The sequence below is a fragment of the Diabrotica virgifera genome, chromosome 7 (assembly GCF_917563875.1).
Source record: "Diabrotica virgifera virgifera chromosome 7, PGI_DIABVI_V3a".
Classification (NCBI taxonomy): Eukaryota; Metazoa; Arthropoda; class Insecta; order Coleoptera; family Chrysomelidae; genus Diabrotica; species Diabrotica virgifera.
The window spans coordinates 31,930,904-31,948,799 of record NC_065449.1 but is presented as its reverse complement, the minus strand read 5'-3'; the positions used below and the strand labels follow the sequence as shown (position 1 = coordinate 31,948,799).

The 17,896-nt window shown below is 32.7% G+C and overlaps 1 protein-coding gene across 1 annotated transcript in view; it reads left to right on the top strand.

Moving 5' to 3' along the window:
- Window positions 1–17,896, top strand: part of LOC126887880 (origin recognition complex subunit 3) — a 46,521-nt gene that overhangs the window by 8,898 nt on the left and 19,727 nt on the right. The window contains exons 3-4 of the mRNA XM_050655776.1: window positions 8,684–8,962; window positions 11,170–11,607. Of these exons, the coding sequence (XP_050511733.1) occupies window positions 8,684–8,962; window positions 11,170–11,607 (717 nt within the window). The remainder of the gene's footprint in view (window positions 1–8,683; window positions 8,963–11,169; window positions 11,608–17,896) is intronic.

The window sequence follows — 17,896 nt, the reverse complement described above, 5'->3', positions numbered from 1 at the left end:
AAAATATAATTACTGAAGTTACGAAGTACCTAAATTCAAGCTCAACTCGTCGTCTAATAGATTGCCATAAGACTTTTTGGCTCGTTTTATTCTAAAACATTGCTTTTTAGTTGTTAATGAAGTGCATATGAGAGCACGGGCGATCGGGCTGCATTAACAACTAAAAAACAATGTTTTAAAATGAAACAAGCTCAAATTACTTATCCATAACTAATAAAATAAGGCTTGAACATGAATTTGGGTACTTCGCAGTTTCAAAAATAATATTTTTTATTTGTGTTTTTGAACCTTGAAAATCGTCATTATTCGATTTTTTTCAGTATTAAATTGTTTATAACTCGGAAACGATTAATTTTAGAGAAAAATTACAAAAGACCTTTTTTGTTCCCAATGATTCAAACAAGCTAAAATAATGTTTACCCGGGCCGAAAAAAATTATTTTTATAATTTGTTTTAATTTTTTTTTTTTAATAAATGTGGCAATAACTCCGGAATTGTGGCATTTAGGTATAGGGAATATAACATGAAAAATAATCAGTATTTGTTAAGGACTTCAAAGCGCAAAAAATATACCGGGCATTCCATTTGAAATGAGAAAAAGTTCATTAGATTTTCAGGAAAAGGGAAGATCTGACATCAATGTAATTAGCACTATAATATCGGCTGTATTAGAAAACCCCTAGCTGCCAAAATCTATAAAAATCGTGCAAGCCGTTTTCGAGATAATTGAGTGTTTCCATACATAAAACTCACTCTGTATGTACTTGGTTGTTTCTTGGTTTATAGTCAGGCCATATTTTCTAGCTTCTTCTTCAAATTTTGTAAACATTATTTGAAGTTCTATTTTTGAATTTCTGTCAGAAACGCCAAGCCATATACGAAACCTATGCACTGTTCTCTTTTGTTCAGAATCGTGCTGCTTGTCTGGATATTGCTTCTTCTAATTACCTTTTTAGTGCATACTCGGTTAAATAAGTCTGTTGACAGAAGTCTCCTTGTTAAAATTTAACACCCGTTATAATAGATGTCTTGATAACATATTTACAAATATTAATAGTACCATGTTGCAATCCGAAGCTGTTGATCTTTCACACACTTCAGACCACAAAGGCATATTATTTAAATGTGAAGTGTCCCAAACTACTTCTAAACCTAGAATAAGCTACAGGCCCATTACAGAGATGGGACTGGCCTCTTTAAATAACAATCTTTGCTTACAAAATTTTGAATTTATTGATAATGAATGTATTGATGTGGACTCAAGGTTTAAAATGTTTATCGATATTTTAACGCAGGCAATAAATCTGTCTTTTCCTGAAAAATCTAGGCTTGTTGAGCAAGGTAAACAATGTAAAAAAAATTCTTGGTTTAATGATGATTTGAAACTTATGAGGGAGAAACTACAATTTTTGACATCTTTAAATAAAAGTGACCCCGTTTTAGTGACAAAGAAAACACTCTCAGAATATAGGAAAAAATACAGACATGCTATACATAAGGCAAAGATTAAATCTAATGATGATTTTATATTAAACTCTAACAACCGTCAACAGGCTATGTGGTCCCTAATAAACTCAAGATGTAAGAATTTACCAATAAAAAATTCATCACTCAATGCAAATAGTTTTAATGATTTCTTCTGTGGTATTGCTGAAAATGTAATAAATACACTTAATCATACTGACCAATCATTCAATACATACCTTAGTTTTATACCACATGCTCCTTCATTCGCCTCTAATCATTGCTCCTTCAGATTTGAGCCAACAAATTTGGAGGAAGTTGTAAAAGCAATTGAAGAATTAAAAAATAGCCATAGCAAGGACCCGGATGGAATGAACACAAAAATAATCAAGGCAATTAAACACAACATTAGCTTACCTTTAACTAAACTAATAAACTACTCAATTTCATCCTGCATTTTCCTTCAGTGTTTAAAACTGCGAAAGTCATACCTCTCTTTAAACGTAAAGGTTCGGCTGATGATCATAATAACTTTCGTCCAATTTCTCTTTTGCCAATTCTTTCCAAAGTGTTTGAGAGAATCCTAAAGAAGCAGATCAATGACTATTTTGAATCTAATCGGCTTTTTGCAGTGCAGCAATTTGGATTTAGAAAAAACAAAACAACAACACTTGCTATCGATCATTTTACAGGCAGTATTTTGGAAGGATTTGAAAACTTTCTTGATACCCTTGCCTCGTTCCTTGATCTTACTAAAGCTTTTGATTGTGTCACTCATAGTATTCTTCTTAAAAAATTACATGCCTATAATTTTCATCCTATGTCTATTCAATTGATTGAGTCTTATCTATCAGATAGATTTCAATATGTGTTTTTTAACCAGCTTAAATCTGATAAAAAACCTTTGATGTATGGAGTGCCTCAAGGGTCAGTTCTAGGTCCAATATTATTTCTCATTTATATAAATGACTTGGGATTTTCACAAGAGGGCCCGGTAAGCACAGTCCTATTTGCTGATGATACTACATGCTATCAAAGTTACCACCCTTCCCAAATCAGTGATATTGATCTTGAGACCACAGAGAGCAATTTGTTCCAATGGTTTTTGGCAAATCGTCTCTCTCTCAATAACTCAAAATCACAAACAGTGAACTTTACCCTAAGACATAACACCATTACACATCCCATTTTAACAGATTGTTCACAGGAAGCTAAATTTCTTGGTGTTTATCTTGATCAGGGACTCACTTGGGAACGGCACATACTGAAACTTTCCCAAAAGCTCTCAAGCCAACTCTTTTTATTTAGAAACCTATCTAAGGTTACCTCCCTTCAAACCCTTCTTACATCATATCACAGCAACTTTCACTCACGACTAACTTACGCAATCCTTTCCTGGGGACACTCTTGCCATATAGATAAGGTGTTTGGTCAGCAGAGAAAGTGTATTCGCATAATCACAGGTCAGGGTTATCGGGACGATTGTAGGCAGTCTTTCAGAAACCTGAGGATTCTCACACTACCTTCTGTGTACATTATGCAGTGCCTGTTGTATGTTCATCAAAATGTAGATCTGTATAAAACACAACAGCATACTTATCAGACTAGAAATCATGATGCCCTTGTACCAGACTTCAGTCGACTTGAGAGGACCAGAAATGGAACCAGATACCTAGCATTGAAATTTTATAACTGTATACCAATATCTATTAAAAGTCTTGATTTTAACCAATTTAAGAGACAAATTAAAAATTATCTTCTGATGGGTGCTTTCTACTCATTTGAGGAGTACTTCAGATCTAAATTTTGTTTTGTCCTGTAATTTAATTAGTGTTTAGTTTTTAAATTTTAGTAATAGGTTTTTTTACTGAAGTACTGTCAACTTTTAATGTAATTTTAGACAATTTTAATTATTGCTGACCTGTAAAAGTACATTTGTACATTATTACCAATAAATACTCTACTCTACTCTACTCTAATCCCCCATTGATGTTAAACTGATTTGAAAAACTTCCTTTTATCATGACTGTTATGAGGCTGGTAAATAGACCCCACTTTAATGAAATTGTTCCAATCTCAGTTTCTATAGGTGCTGGTTCGCTGAGAAAGGTAATTAGCTGATACCACTAAAAGTACCAGCGAGACTGCTTCCAAAAGGGATAAATTTAGAGCAATGAATTATGATAAGATAAGAATTTAACACATTTATTCTAAATCAAACAATGAAATTAAAGAGAAGTGAAAAATATATACATATATAAATAATTAATTGATGGATTCGACCGTTACTTGATGGAAGTTCATTTTATCTCACACTAAAACACTGAAAAACGTTTGTTTTTCTATACTTCCACAAAATTTATTACAACTATGTTATTACTACAGCTGTTTCGGCAAAGTGCCTTTCTCAAGTGATATATTTTACAATGTGTTTGCCTTTTTAAGTCTTTAACTGAAGAGGTTGAGGAGTGGGGAGCTGTTTGTCTCGAGTTGGTCATTCAGAATTATATCTGTATTTTTCAATTTATTAATTTCCATTGATTCTAAAAGTGATAGCTTAAGGCCTTTATTTTGAATATGTAGAATTTGAAACTCTTCATTGAAAGAATGATTATGATCTAGAAGGTGAAGTGTGTATGTAGAAGTGTCTGTTTTTCTATTGTTGAAAGCCCTTTTGTGTTCTGCTATCCGTTTGTCAAAAGTTCTGCCAGTTTGACCGATGTAAGTTTTCGGACAGTCACCACAAGTTAGTTTGTACACACCACTCTGTAGTTGCTTTCTCTTTCGGCTTTTATTGTTTTTAATATGTTTGCTTAAGTTGTTGTTAGTTCTGAAAGCTGGTGTTATTCCTTTCTTTTATATGTATCTGGCTATTTTTGTTGTTATTTTGCCAGTATATGTGAGAGAGCAGAAGGTACTGGGTTCTTTCTGTGGTGGTGGATACACTAATTTCAAGGCTTTCTTATGGAGTTTTTGGTTTAAAATGTTGTTAACTGTTTGTTCGTTATAGCCATTGTTTACTGCTATTTGTCTAATGATATTTAGTTCTGTCTCGAAGTTATTTTTTGTCATAGGAATTTCTGTCAGTCTATGTATCATGCTATGGTAGGCTGCTAATTTGTGTTGTGTAGGATGGGATGATGAATTGTGTATAGTTGTGTCAGTATGGGTAGGTTTATGATATACGGAGAACTCATGTTTGTTGTGTAGTCTGGTAATCGTTACATCTAGAAAGTTTATGGAATTATTCTGTTCTGTTTCTATTGTGAACTCAATATTACTATGAAGTGAATTAATGTATGATAGAAATTGGTCAAGTTGTCTGTTAGTTCCTGTAAAGCAGACTAGTATGTCATCCACGTATCTCCACCAATATAATAATTGTTTAAATAAGGGGTGTTTAGAAATTGTTGTTGTGCCGCCGCGATAGCAGGTATCCAACAGGGCCAGACCAGATGGCTGAAACGGGATAGAAGCACCCAGTACAGGAAACGAGATATTATAGTTGTTTATCTTAAGGTATGTCATTCAGAATTACATTATAGATTAGATAATATAGAATTTGACATCCTAGACTCTAACGTAAGAACAGAAGTAGATAATATAATAGACAAAAAATATAATACACAATGTAAAAAACTAAATAATCTAATTTGCAATAGTAAAAAACTCAATACTCATTATACAAAAAATTTTTCAAATCATACTTTTTTCAATAGATTTATAAACTTAACAGATACCAAATTCAATAATAGTGAGATAGAACTTTTAGAGAAAGGATTCAAACATAACTTGCCTCAACATAATAATCAAAAAAATTTAGAATATTTAGGTGTAGAATGTGAAGTAGCGTTAAATAAAACTGCCAATAACATAGAAAAAAGCATCATTGCAAAATCTATTACCGATGTAGGTAGTGAAACTAATAATTCCTGTTACAAAGAAAACCAAATAGCCATTTCAATTAAAAATAAATCAATAAAACATGACATAATATTTACAAATGCAGACAAAGGTAACACTACTATTGCTATCGATAAAAGTGACTATAATAACAAAACAATAGAATTTTTAAATAACCAAAATAGTATAACAATAAACAAAGACCCCACAGAAAATACCGAAAACAAATTAAACTAGCCATTGAAAATTCAAAATCAATACTAAATCCAACAGAACAGAAATACCTTAATATTATGAACCCACAACCCCCTAAATTATACTCTTTTATTAAACTACACAAACCTGACCACCCAATAAGACCTGTAGTTTCTTTTTATACAGCTCCGTCATATAAACTTTCAAAAAAACTGTCAGATATTATTACAGAATACACTAAATTTTCACCTAAATTCACCGTAAAAAATACACTAGAACTAGTTAATAAAATACAACATTTTCAATTGCCCAACAACTCCAGACTAATTTCATTTGACGTAAAAAATATTTTTCCTAGTGTTCCTCCTACAGAAACTTTTGTTTTAGTTAAAAACCTTTTAGAACATAATAGTACAAATCCGATCATTGCATCTGAAATTTTACACCTTCTTGAAATTTGCATAAATCAAGACTATTTTGAATTCAATAATCAAATTTACACAAACAACAGTGCAGGACTTATTATGGGTAATCCTCTAAGCCCATTACTATCAGATATATTTATGAACCAACTTGAAACAACAATTTCTAAACACCCCTTATTTAAACAATTCTTATATTGGTGGAGATACGTGGATGACATACTAGTCTGCTTTACAGGAACTAACAGACAACTTGACCAATTTCTATCATACATTAATTCACTTCATAGTAATATTGAGTTCACAATAGAAACAGAACAGAATAATTCCATAAACTTTCTAGATGTAACGATTACCAGACTACACAACAAACATGAGTTCTCCGTATATCATAAACCTACCCATACTGACACAACTATACACAATTCATCATCCCATCCTACACAACACAAATTAGCAGCCTACCATAGCATGATACATAGACTGACAGAAATTCCTATGACAAAAAATAACTTCGAGACAGAACTAAATATCATTAGACAAATAGCAGTAAACAATGGCTATAACGAACAAACAGTTAACAACATTTTAAACCAAAAACTCCATAAGAAAGCCTTGAAATTAGTGTATCCACCACCACAGAAAGAACCCAGTACCTTCTGCTCTCTCACATATACTGGCAAAATAACAACAAAAATAGCCAGATACATAAAAAAGAAAGGAATAACACCAGCTTTCAGAACTAACAACAACTTAAGCAAACATATTAAAAACAATAAAAGCCGAAAGAGAAAGCAACTACAGAGTGGTGTGTACAAACTAACTTGTGGTGACTGTCCGAAAACTTACATCGGTCAAACTGGCAGAACTTTTGACAAACGGATAGCAGAACACAAAAGGGCTTTCAACAATAGAAAAACAGACACTTCTACATACACACTTCACCTTCTAGATCATAATCATTCTTTCAATGAAGAGTTTCAAATTCTACATATTCAAAATAAAGGCCTTAAGCTATCACTTTTAGAATCAATGAAAATTAATAAATTGAAAAATACAGATATAATTCTGAATGACCAACTCGAGACAAACAGCTCCCCACTCCTCAACCTCTTCAGTTAAAGACTTAAAAAGGCAAACACATTGTAAAATATATCACTTGAGAAAGGCACTTTGCCGAAACAGCTGTAGTAATAACATAGTTGTAATAAATTTTGTGGAAGTATAGAAAAACAAACGTTTTTCAGTGTTTTATTGTGAGATATAAATAATTCTTCCTCTGTATGAAAAAGAAGAAGAAGATATATACGTATAAATAAAATAATATGTACCTAAATATAAATAACTATGAACAGTAAACAAAAATGACAGATTTTATAAACTAAATCTAATGAAAATGTCCGAACGAAAACTACGAGAAAAACTACGGTATTGTATCTAAACTTACATAAATGTTCCGTGCACAAAAATAGTCCGTTGACCGATATGTTTTTATATTATGAGCTCATAAATATAAATAATGTCCTTACCTCCAACTTAATACCACTTGCCTAGGTATGACGAGAATTTCCACTCAAATTTTGCTACGAATCAGATGACCAAATTTACGATTACTAAATACTTAATGGGAGAGACTCTGGGTATTTGTATCTTCTATTTAATTATCCTCTATATTATAAATGTGGAGAGAAACACAAATATTTGTCTCTTTTGGGGTTATTTTTCTAATTTCTTTCTTGAACGAGATGATCTGCTAATTACGGGAGATGAATTTTTTCTATATTGTCACTTTGACGTTTTTGGGTTTTTGCTTTACGTGACAGAATCATATTTTTGAGGTCACTAGAGATGGGAAATGCCGCATATGTACAATAATATAAATAAGGAACGTACTCCTTTGAATTTTGTGATTATTTTGTGAGAGTTTCGAACAATGACTTTATGGGCTGTATTGATTAGTGTCATTTTAACTAATCATATCAGTTTCTCTGATATTCCTAGTGATCTCACTGTTTCGTACAGTGCCTTTTGTGAGATGGAGTCATAGACCTGTTTAAAATCAATAAAGATCATATATAAGCCTAGATTTTGTTCATAACTATTGTTTTGTAATAATTTTAGCATAAAAATTTGATTGATTGTTGTTCTTGTCTGTCTGAAACCAGTCCATTATTCTTCTATTATCACGTATTCATAGGTTTTTATTCTATCTAGTTCTTATAATTTTTGCCAATAGCTTATATACCACTTCTAATAGTGTGAATTCGTCTGTAATTTTCAAAGATAGTTTTATCAACTTTCGTGTGAATTGGGCCAATGAATGAGTGCTGTGTTCCATTGCTCTGGCATGTACTTGATTTCCCAAATTTTTTGTTTTTTAAGTCGAGCTATAAAATAAAAAATGTAATTTATCTCCTCCTAACTTTAATATCTCTGCTGGCACTCTGCTTTTTCTAGTCTTTTATTATTCTTCAGGTCTCTTATTACTGCTATTATCTCCATTTCTGTTAGTCTTGTTGTTTCTGTTCAGCTTTTATCATCTAATAAATCGTCGAAATACTTATCCCATCTACTTATCTAATTTTTCTGTCTTGCATTTATTTTGTGTCACTCTTGAAGACAGTTGACTATTTATTATTTGACACATTTGCTTAATTAGTATTTTTCTTTTCTTTTAAGTAATAATGTATTATTTTTAGGTTCTGAACTACAATCTTTTTTCATCCGTACTTAGCAATCTGATCGACTTTGTCAAAACAAGCCATAATGGTACTGTAAAGGAAATACCGACAGCAGCTTTATTTACTGGAATTAACATGCCGGATCATGGTGCACAGTTTGCAGCACTTTCAAAACAATTGAAAGAAAGTATAACTCCTCATGTAGCGACACTCAACAGTCAAAATTGTCAAAATATTAAGTATTTCATGGAGAATATGATTAGTCAGTTTATTAATGATGACGAATATTTAGAAGAGGTACATTTTTTATTACTTTACTTTCCTAGCCAGGAGACAGCCTTTATATCTATGTAATAATATTTTAATATATTTGTAGACTTTTAACAGGTAGTTGACTGCGTAAATAAACAATAAAAATCGAAATCCACAAGAAAAGAATGTTCCTGTAGGTGGCTGTATCCCATTAATCACAAAAAATTTTATTGAAAATTCCACACCTGCAATTTTGAACCAATCAAAATACGTTATTTTGACAGATCACCATGGCAACGGAGGTATTTTATCGGAAATTTTTTGCTCGTGGGGTACCCAACAGCGAATTATAGTGGAAATTTTTTGACGTTTACAATAACAGAACATTTTTGACAGACTGGTTTTTATTTGTTTACATCATTTAGTTTTGATTCATTTTCTATCACTTGTAGTTACTCAAAACTTATGTAAAATTGAAGAATATACTATTTTCTATCTTGAAATGGTATTCCCATGCAACTACAATGAGTAGAAATTACGAATTTGAAAGCCTAAATAATTGCTGACAAAGCTATGGAGCGCTATTAATCTGTTCATGCAGCTTTGGATTTTCAAATGCAAATTTGGTGTGGAATTTTCTTACCGAATACCACGCGAAGTCAAATTAATATCCGGAAATTTTTTTTTGATCATGAATATTTTTAGAAAATTTCCCTCGTCTGCGACTCGGGAAATTTTCAAAATATTCATGATCTCAAAAAAATTTCCGGAAATAATTTGACCTCTAGTGGTATTACTAGTGAAAATCCTTTATATAAGATATATAATTTTATTACAATCCCTTTAAGGGCTACATCAAATCATAGAATGTTTTAGATATAAAAATATCATCATCAGTGCTAGTACAGGTTAATCACATGCTGAGCCACCAAAAGTGCCTGGGTATAAACCCTTTAAATGGTATAAAAATGTGTTAAAAATACATTAATTAAAATTCCAAACGATGGATAACATTGTTGGAGATATGGCCCTTAGGCACCATATGACTCCCCCACACCAAGTGGGTTGCTGATCAGATTGATGTGTCCTTACATTAGGAATTGATCAGTTGTCATCCAACATTCCCCCATAACGCACTATAACAAGTAGTCACTTCTGTCGGCACTTCCCAAGTACCATGTGCAGTTTTTTTATTAATCATTTATAGCATTTGATTATAACCATTTTTAATTATATCATCATTATATATCATTTGATTATAACCCATACAGGGCTGCTGTATTTCACCAATTTTGTTCAAGATATATGTTGCAATAGCACTAAACCAGTGGAAACGTAAATACCACGGTATGGGTATAGACCTCGGAGAAGTTTGTTTATATACCTTACAATTTGCTGATCAAGTCATCATAGCTAATGATAAAGACTATCTACAGTATATGGCAAGAAAACTAAAGGAGGAATATGAACAGTGGGGCTTGGAAATTAATGTGGAAAAAACTAAATACCTACCCATAGGAGCTGAGTTATCCAATATCGAACTAGAGGATAATGAAGAAGTCACATCCTGTAGTGAATACACATACCTGGGAGTAATCTTCGATAGAACGGGAAAAGACAATGAGGAAATAAAGAAAAGGGTAACACAAGCTAGAAGAACAATTGGCTGCCTAAATGGAATACTTTGGAGCTCCGAAATAGGAATACAGCGAAAATACAATATCTATGAAACACTTATTAAAAGCAGCTTACGTTACGGAGCAGAAACTTGGAGAATAACCGAGAACAACAGGAAAAAATTATAAGCTGTAGAAATGGATGTGTTTAGAAGATCGTTAGGTATATCCCATAGGGAAAGAGTTCGAAATAAGGAAGTAAGACGACGAATTGGAATAGATGGTTACTTAACAACAGACATTGAGAGGAAACAGTTGATTTGGTATGGTCATGTTCAAAGAATGGAAGACGCAAGATTGTCCAAAAAGATTATGCAGTGGGTACCACCAAACCACAAAAAACGAGGAAGACCCAAAAAGACATGGAAAGAAGGGGTAACCAAAGCAATGAGTACAAGGGATCTTAGAGATGGCCAATGGGATGATACAAGGACGTGGAAGTTAGGCATCGGACAACGTCGAAAAACGTTCTAAAACCGATACATACATACATATGATTATGTATAACCATTTTTAATTATATAGAACTTTTCTCCAACTGTATTGTAAAATAATGGAACTTTGTAAACCTTTTAGGATGAAAATGAAAGTGGAAAAACACAATTAAAGAAAACCCAACTGACAATGTCTGTACTGGAAAGTTGGTATGAAAAATTAATCAAACGGAAACCTTTAGTTGTGATTATTCCCGATTTTGAAAGTTTCAATCCACTGGTTCTTGAGAGGTTTATCCTCATCATTAGTTGTTTCAGTCACCTTCCATTTGTGCTGGTTTTAGGGATTGCAACTGATATGAATACGTTACATAGCTCTCTGCCTTATAAGGTTTCGTCAAAAATCAGAGTTAGAGTTTTTAACTCCCAGAGATCAATTGAATATCTTAATAATGTTTTAGAGAAGGTATTTTTCACAGATATGTGCCCTTTCCAGCTTGGCGGGAAAGTTTTTAACCTGTTTATGGAGGTTTTCCTGTTTTATGATTTGTCTGTCAGGAATTTTATTCAAAATATCAAGGTAAGTAGTAATTTATTTAATTTTCTGAAAATGCTTATACAAAAATATTGTGATTACAGTTTCCTATGTTTTAATTAGATAGTATTGTATAGTAAAAGTAATCATGTGTTAATCTTTTATAATAGTCCAGACATAGTGACACATATAATAGTCCAGATTTTATCGTGACACATCCCCTTCCAGGCGGAAACCAAATTTTTTGAGTAGTATGGACATATATACATATGGACATATATACATATAATAATAACATAATATATCTTTCCTGCAGCCGATTTGATGATATACATAGTTATAAACAAATGAAGATCAAAAAACGGTAAATTTTCGCTTTTTTCGTCTATAACTAAAAAGTAAAGCATTTTAAACAAATTTGAGATTAAGAAACTCATAAATCATATAAAAATCTTCAATATGGCGGTCGCTGAATATGTCTATCCTTATTTTTTGCTTAGAAAATTGCAAAATAAGTCATAAATTTTGAGATTTTATGAATGTTCATAACTTATGTAAAAATTAAGTTAGAACCTTCTTATTACACGGAATACTGAGACTTCATGTGCTTAACTCGGCACCTGCCACGTGGGGTGCTACTAGCACCCCATAACACATTTTTATCAAATATTTGGTATTTCAAGTTTGGTAACCATGCTGTGCGTCATAGTAGCTTTCCATAATATTATATAGCATAGATGTGTTAGCGTTTGAAGTGGTTATTTAGTGTCATTCTGAACTTGTAGCTCTAAAGTCGAATTGGGGTGTCATCATCTGGCACTTTAAGTTTTAATTTTTTTTTGTATTTTTGATAAACAGGTTAAATTTACAATTTTTATTGAAATAACTGATTTAAATTATTAATACAGACTCTATACTCACTAAATCTTAATTTTTTTAGATATTTTACTTTACTTCATTTATTACGGCTTGGTACTTGCTAATTTGCTTATAACACATTTTTCATTTTATTTTTTAAATTTTATAACATGTTAGTGGCTACTACAGGCCCGGACTGGGCCGCCGGCCCACCGGCCGGCGGGCCGGTGCGCCTTTTGCTTTCGATCATATATTTCCATTAAAAAATAAACACTGATTTTTTTTTTATTTTACACAAAGCTTCACTGAAGCAAAGACCAATTGAATATAATGTGTGCAAAATACAACTCATGTCAGGTAACAGATAATCAAAGTCTAGTACACATAGCTCGAAAATAGCATCCAGGTTTTTTTGTTACAGCTTAGATGCGACGCACGGCGCCCTCGAAGAACTTCAGGCGCCTTTCGCCTCACTACATTATACATACAGGATTATTGCGCCCCAGAATTATAAATAACGAAGTCAGTAGATACAATAAAATACAACTCGTATCAGCTAACAGATAATCAAAGGCCAGCACACATAGCTTAAAAATGGCAACCTGGTTATTAAGTTAATAGCTTAGACAGGACGCGAGGCGCCCTCGAAACCTTCTGGCGCCTTTAGTAGGTATCAACATCCGCTGTTTCTGTTGTTAATATAAGAGTGTTATATCCCACAATTGTCATAAAATATACAGGTGTAGTTTTATGCATACATAGCTTGAAAATTGCATTCATGGTTTTTTTGTTAATAAGTTAGACGCGACGCGCGGCGCCCTCGAAGACCTTCGGGCGCGTTTTGCCTGACTACATTATACATATAGGATTGTTGCGCCTCAGAATCATACATAACGAAGCCAGCGGGCACAACAAGATACAACTTGTATCATGTGTCAGATAATCAAATAGCTTAGGTAGGTGTGACGCGCGGCGCCCTCGAAGAGAATTTTTACGATTCAGGCGCCTTTCGCAGGTATCAATATCCGCCGTTTCTGTTACGATATAAAGGCCGCGTCCCACGATCAAATAATTTGATCAAACTGGTTTGAGCAAACTGAAAGTGACAGTTAGTGACGTCACATCCTGAGTGTTCATTGTGGATAATAATGAAAAATTTTAATTTTAAATAAAGTACAAACAAGTTAGGCAACTCAATACAAAAAATTTGATCAAACTAGACTGATGAGAGCACAGATTTTTAGAATTTCAAAAAAACTGCAATTGTGACGTCACTTTGACGTACTTCCTCAAGTACGTCAAGTTTGCTCAAACTGTTTGATCAAATTATTTGATGGTGAGACGCGGCCTTAAGAGTGTTACATCCCACACTTGCCCTAAAATATACAGGTGCAGTGTTCTGCGCCGACTAATTACATTATATCACAAACCATACATACTTATAGACGTTTCACGACCATGTTAATCTTTCGGATCGAATTAACGCCATCTCTTGATTGGAATGTGAACTAAATTGACAAATTTTAGTTACGTGAGAATTTCAAATCATAAATTTTGCGGGATTTTTGATGAAATTTCGCAGGAAATTAAAACAACAGAAAGACAATTCAATGTTTTATTCCATGTTTTACTGAAAACTTCAAATATTTCAATTTGTTTCCAAATGCTAAACACTACTGCTATGTGTCACGTGAAAGCACTGATGTGTATGTATCGAGTTGAATGAAAATTTTTGAAAGAATCTTGTACATAGAATGATTGTTTAGATAAATATTACCTTATAATCTTTTACAAACTTCCAAAAATATATAGGTCCGAAATGTTGATGACACACTTGTCTATTGGAATAAACTGTTTCAGGATCTATTATATTGTTTTTTTTTAATGTGGAGAAACACAACACGGGATGATCAATGTAAACCAAAAATTCTACTCATAAAAATGGAGAGGAGGTTAATACACTTATTAAAATTGTGATTAAATCTAATTAAAAACGTAACACCACTATAATAAAATAATTAAGCCACAAACTGTAAAATAAAAAGTAAATAACAAATTAATTTAATTGTCAACTGTCAGTTGTTAAATATGACAAGAGAATTGACTGACAGCGACATCTCTGGATTGGAATGGTAACTAATTTGCTGTCTTGACCTTGACAATTTACGTGAAACGTCTATGAGTATGTATGGTTTGTGCATTATATATATAGGAATGTTGCACCAAAGGATCCTACCTACATATCGAACGATCGAACGAAGTCAATTGATGCAATAGAATACAACTCATATCAGGTATCAGATAATCAAAGGCCGGCATACATAGCTCGAAAATGTTACCCAAGGTTTTTTGTGTTAATGGGTTAGATATGTTGTTATAATATAAGAGTGGTACATCCTACAGTTTGCTTAACATTATTTAGGTGCAGTTTTATGCGCTCCTTAATAACTATATTATACATATAAGATTTTCGCACCCGAGAATCCTACATACCGAAGTCAGTGGGTGCAACAAACAGCGTCCTTACACTTTAAGTTTGCGATAAAATAGTAAACTCCAATTACCATAATAACCAAAACGGTAGACTCAGTAAATGGCACCCAAATCCTAACAATGTCTTTCTCTTACGCTGTTTCTTGCGCTCAATATGATATGCCCAATAGCCGTGAATTTTGCATAGTTTATCACTTGGGTTTTAATCGTTGTTTAATTTAGCAGTCAAATTTTGGGCCACTAAATTCGAAGCCGTTGTGTATGTGATTTAATTTACAATTCACGATTTTTTGCAGCAATTAGGTATATGAATATAATTTACTAATTATTATTTTTGGATCCCTAAACTTACGCAGAAATATATCGTATAGGGAAATTTACTAGATATTAAAGTATTATCTCAAAAAAATAAAATTACATGGGTGAAAACTATTTTCAGATAATGTAAAATATTTACTAAAATACTTGAAATTTTTGAAAGATGTATTATATTATATGGAATGATATAGCGCTCTAAAAGTTTGAAAAAATCCAGAAGGTGACTTCTATTGACCACCAATTATCATGATTTTTGTGAAAGGATTTTGAACCACTGGATTATTTTGTATAAATAATTAAAAAATGACCTACACTTTTCAAAAATTTGCTTAGGGTCTCTAGAGAGTACCAAAGACTGTAACGGAGTAAAAGAGATACCTACTGGGAAACCGAAGCTTTACTTTTGTGGCATATTAATTAGTTTATTCCGAAGTAAACCTCATATAACTTAAAAAAATTCACAAACAATTTAATAATACTGATTTACTGTACATGCATTAAAATTTCAAATAAGTTTGATGCAAAAAGTTGAGGAGGGAAGGAGGGGGGTCTGGCGCCTTTTTTTAGAGATTAGGATGGCGCCTTTTTTACAATTTGGGTTGGCGCCTTTTTGATGAGCCAGTCCGGCCCTGGGCTACTAAGTTAATAAAACATGTTTTTTTATATTCTTGTGTTACTCAACACATTATTTTGTTTTTTAAACAAGTAGATCACAGAAAATTTTTAAGGGGTGCTGTAAGCACCCCACGTGGCAGTTGAAGCCTTGCAAAGCCACGTGGCAGGTGCCGGGTTAAGTTATATTTTAAATTTCAAAGCAATTGGTCAAATAGTTTAAAAGTTTTGTTTATCCCAAATTCATTTTTTTTGCAACACTATAAGTCAGAAAATTATGAGGTTACAGTAACACTTCGGACAGTTTATGAAAGAAGAACATTTATACTACTAACTTAATTTAAAAAAATGACAAAAAGTAATTTTAAACAGTGTAAAATTATTATGCAAAAACATGTCGATTTTTTGTTTACTTATAAACAATTAGAATAACTTTTTAACCGTTACCCGTAGAAAAATTATTTTTTCATATTTAGAAAGACTGAATTTTTATACACATTTAGAAAGAAAAACAATATTGTCCTAGGACAATTAGGGACGAAGTTAGCCCCCCTTTTTTAATTCACATGTTTTTGCATAATAATTTTCCACTGTTTAAAATTACGTTTTGTCATTTTTTTAAATTAAGTTAATAGTATAAAAAATGTTCTTCTTTCATAAATTGTCCGAAGTGTTACTGTAACCTTATAATTTTCTGACTTATAGTGTTGCAAAAAAAATGAATTTGGGATAAACAAATTAAATAACTTTTAAACTATTTGACCAATTGCTTTAAAATTTAGGGTATGATTTAAGCACCAGAAGTCTCAGCGTCCGTGTAATAAGAAGGTTCTAAGTTAGTTTTTACATAAGTTATGAAATTTATATAAAACTCAAAATTTATGATTTATTTTGCAATTTTTTAAGCAACCAATAAGGATAGACATATTCAGCGAACGCCATATTGAAGTTTTTTATGCGATTTATGAGTTTCTTAGCGAACGGCTCCACGGGCGAGAAACTGACCCTAGCAGTTGCAGCAAAATGGACTTAAGGTTCCGCGGAACGGAATTGGAATGGCCGAACTGTACCGACTACATTCCCATTCCGTTCCGCGGAACCTTAAGTCCATTTTGCTGCAACTGCTAGGGTCAATTTCTCGCCCGTGGAGCCGTAGGCTTACTCTCAAATTTGTTTAGAATGCTTTACTTTTAGTAATAGACGAAAAAAGCCAAAATTTACCGTTTTTTATCTTCATTTGTTTATAACTATGTATATCATCAAAATCGGCTGCAGGAAACATATAGGTTATTATTATAGATGTCCACACTACTCAAAAAAATTGGTTTCGGCCTAGAGGGGGTTGTGTCACCAACAGGATATTTTTTTCCTTATTTTTTGAACTATAAGGTTTGCCTTGATTATTTTCTGTCAATTACTCTCAGAAAATAACCCAAGTTTCTGTCAAGTCTTATAACCCAATTACTCTCAGAAAGCTAAGGCTATACATATATGGGGACAGCTTGGATATTAGTGCACCCTATGTAACCCATAGCTGAATCTTATGTGTGTGTGTCACAGTGTTGCCACACTGTTTTCTTTATTTCTTTCATAATTTCAATCAATGTTAAATGTACCTGCAAGAATAATAGAATCATTTTATAAGAACGTTTGCTTCTCCGTCATTATACCAGGTAGAATGACAAATGAGGTGTCAAATGAAAGCTTATAATCCAAGGATGGTAATAAAGGTGCAAATTTGACCTAGGCTGTCTGTCCGTCCGACCGCGAATATAACTCCTCCGTCACTATACCAGTCACAGTATACTAAACTGTGGGTCATAATTGTTTAAACAAAAATGACTTCAAAATCGAAATTAAAGATTCAAACTCGACTTTTCAATACGCTTCGATTGATAATATGTTACATGTATTTCTGCGACTATAATATGGCACTTCCGGTTAGAACCTTTTAACCGGAAATGATATTAAACCCAAAATACATTTTTTTCTCATCTTGGTAAGGCACGTCGAATGATATATCGCTTATACTATTTCGGTGACTTTAAAACAG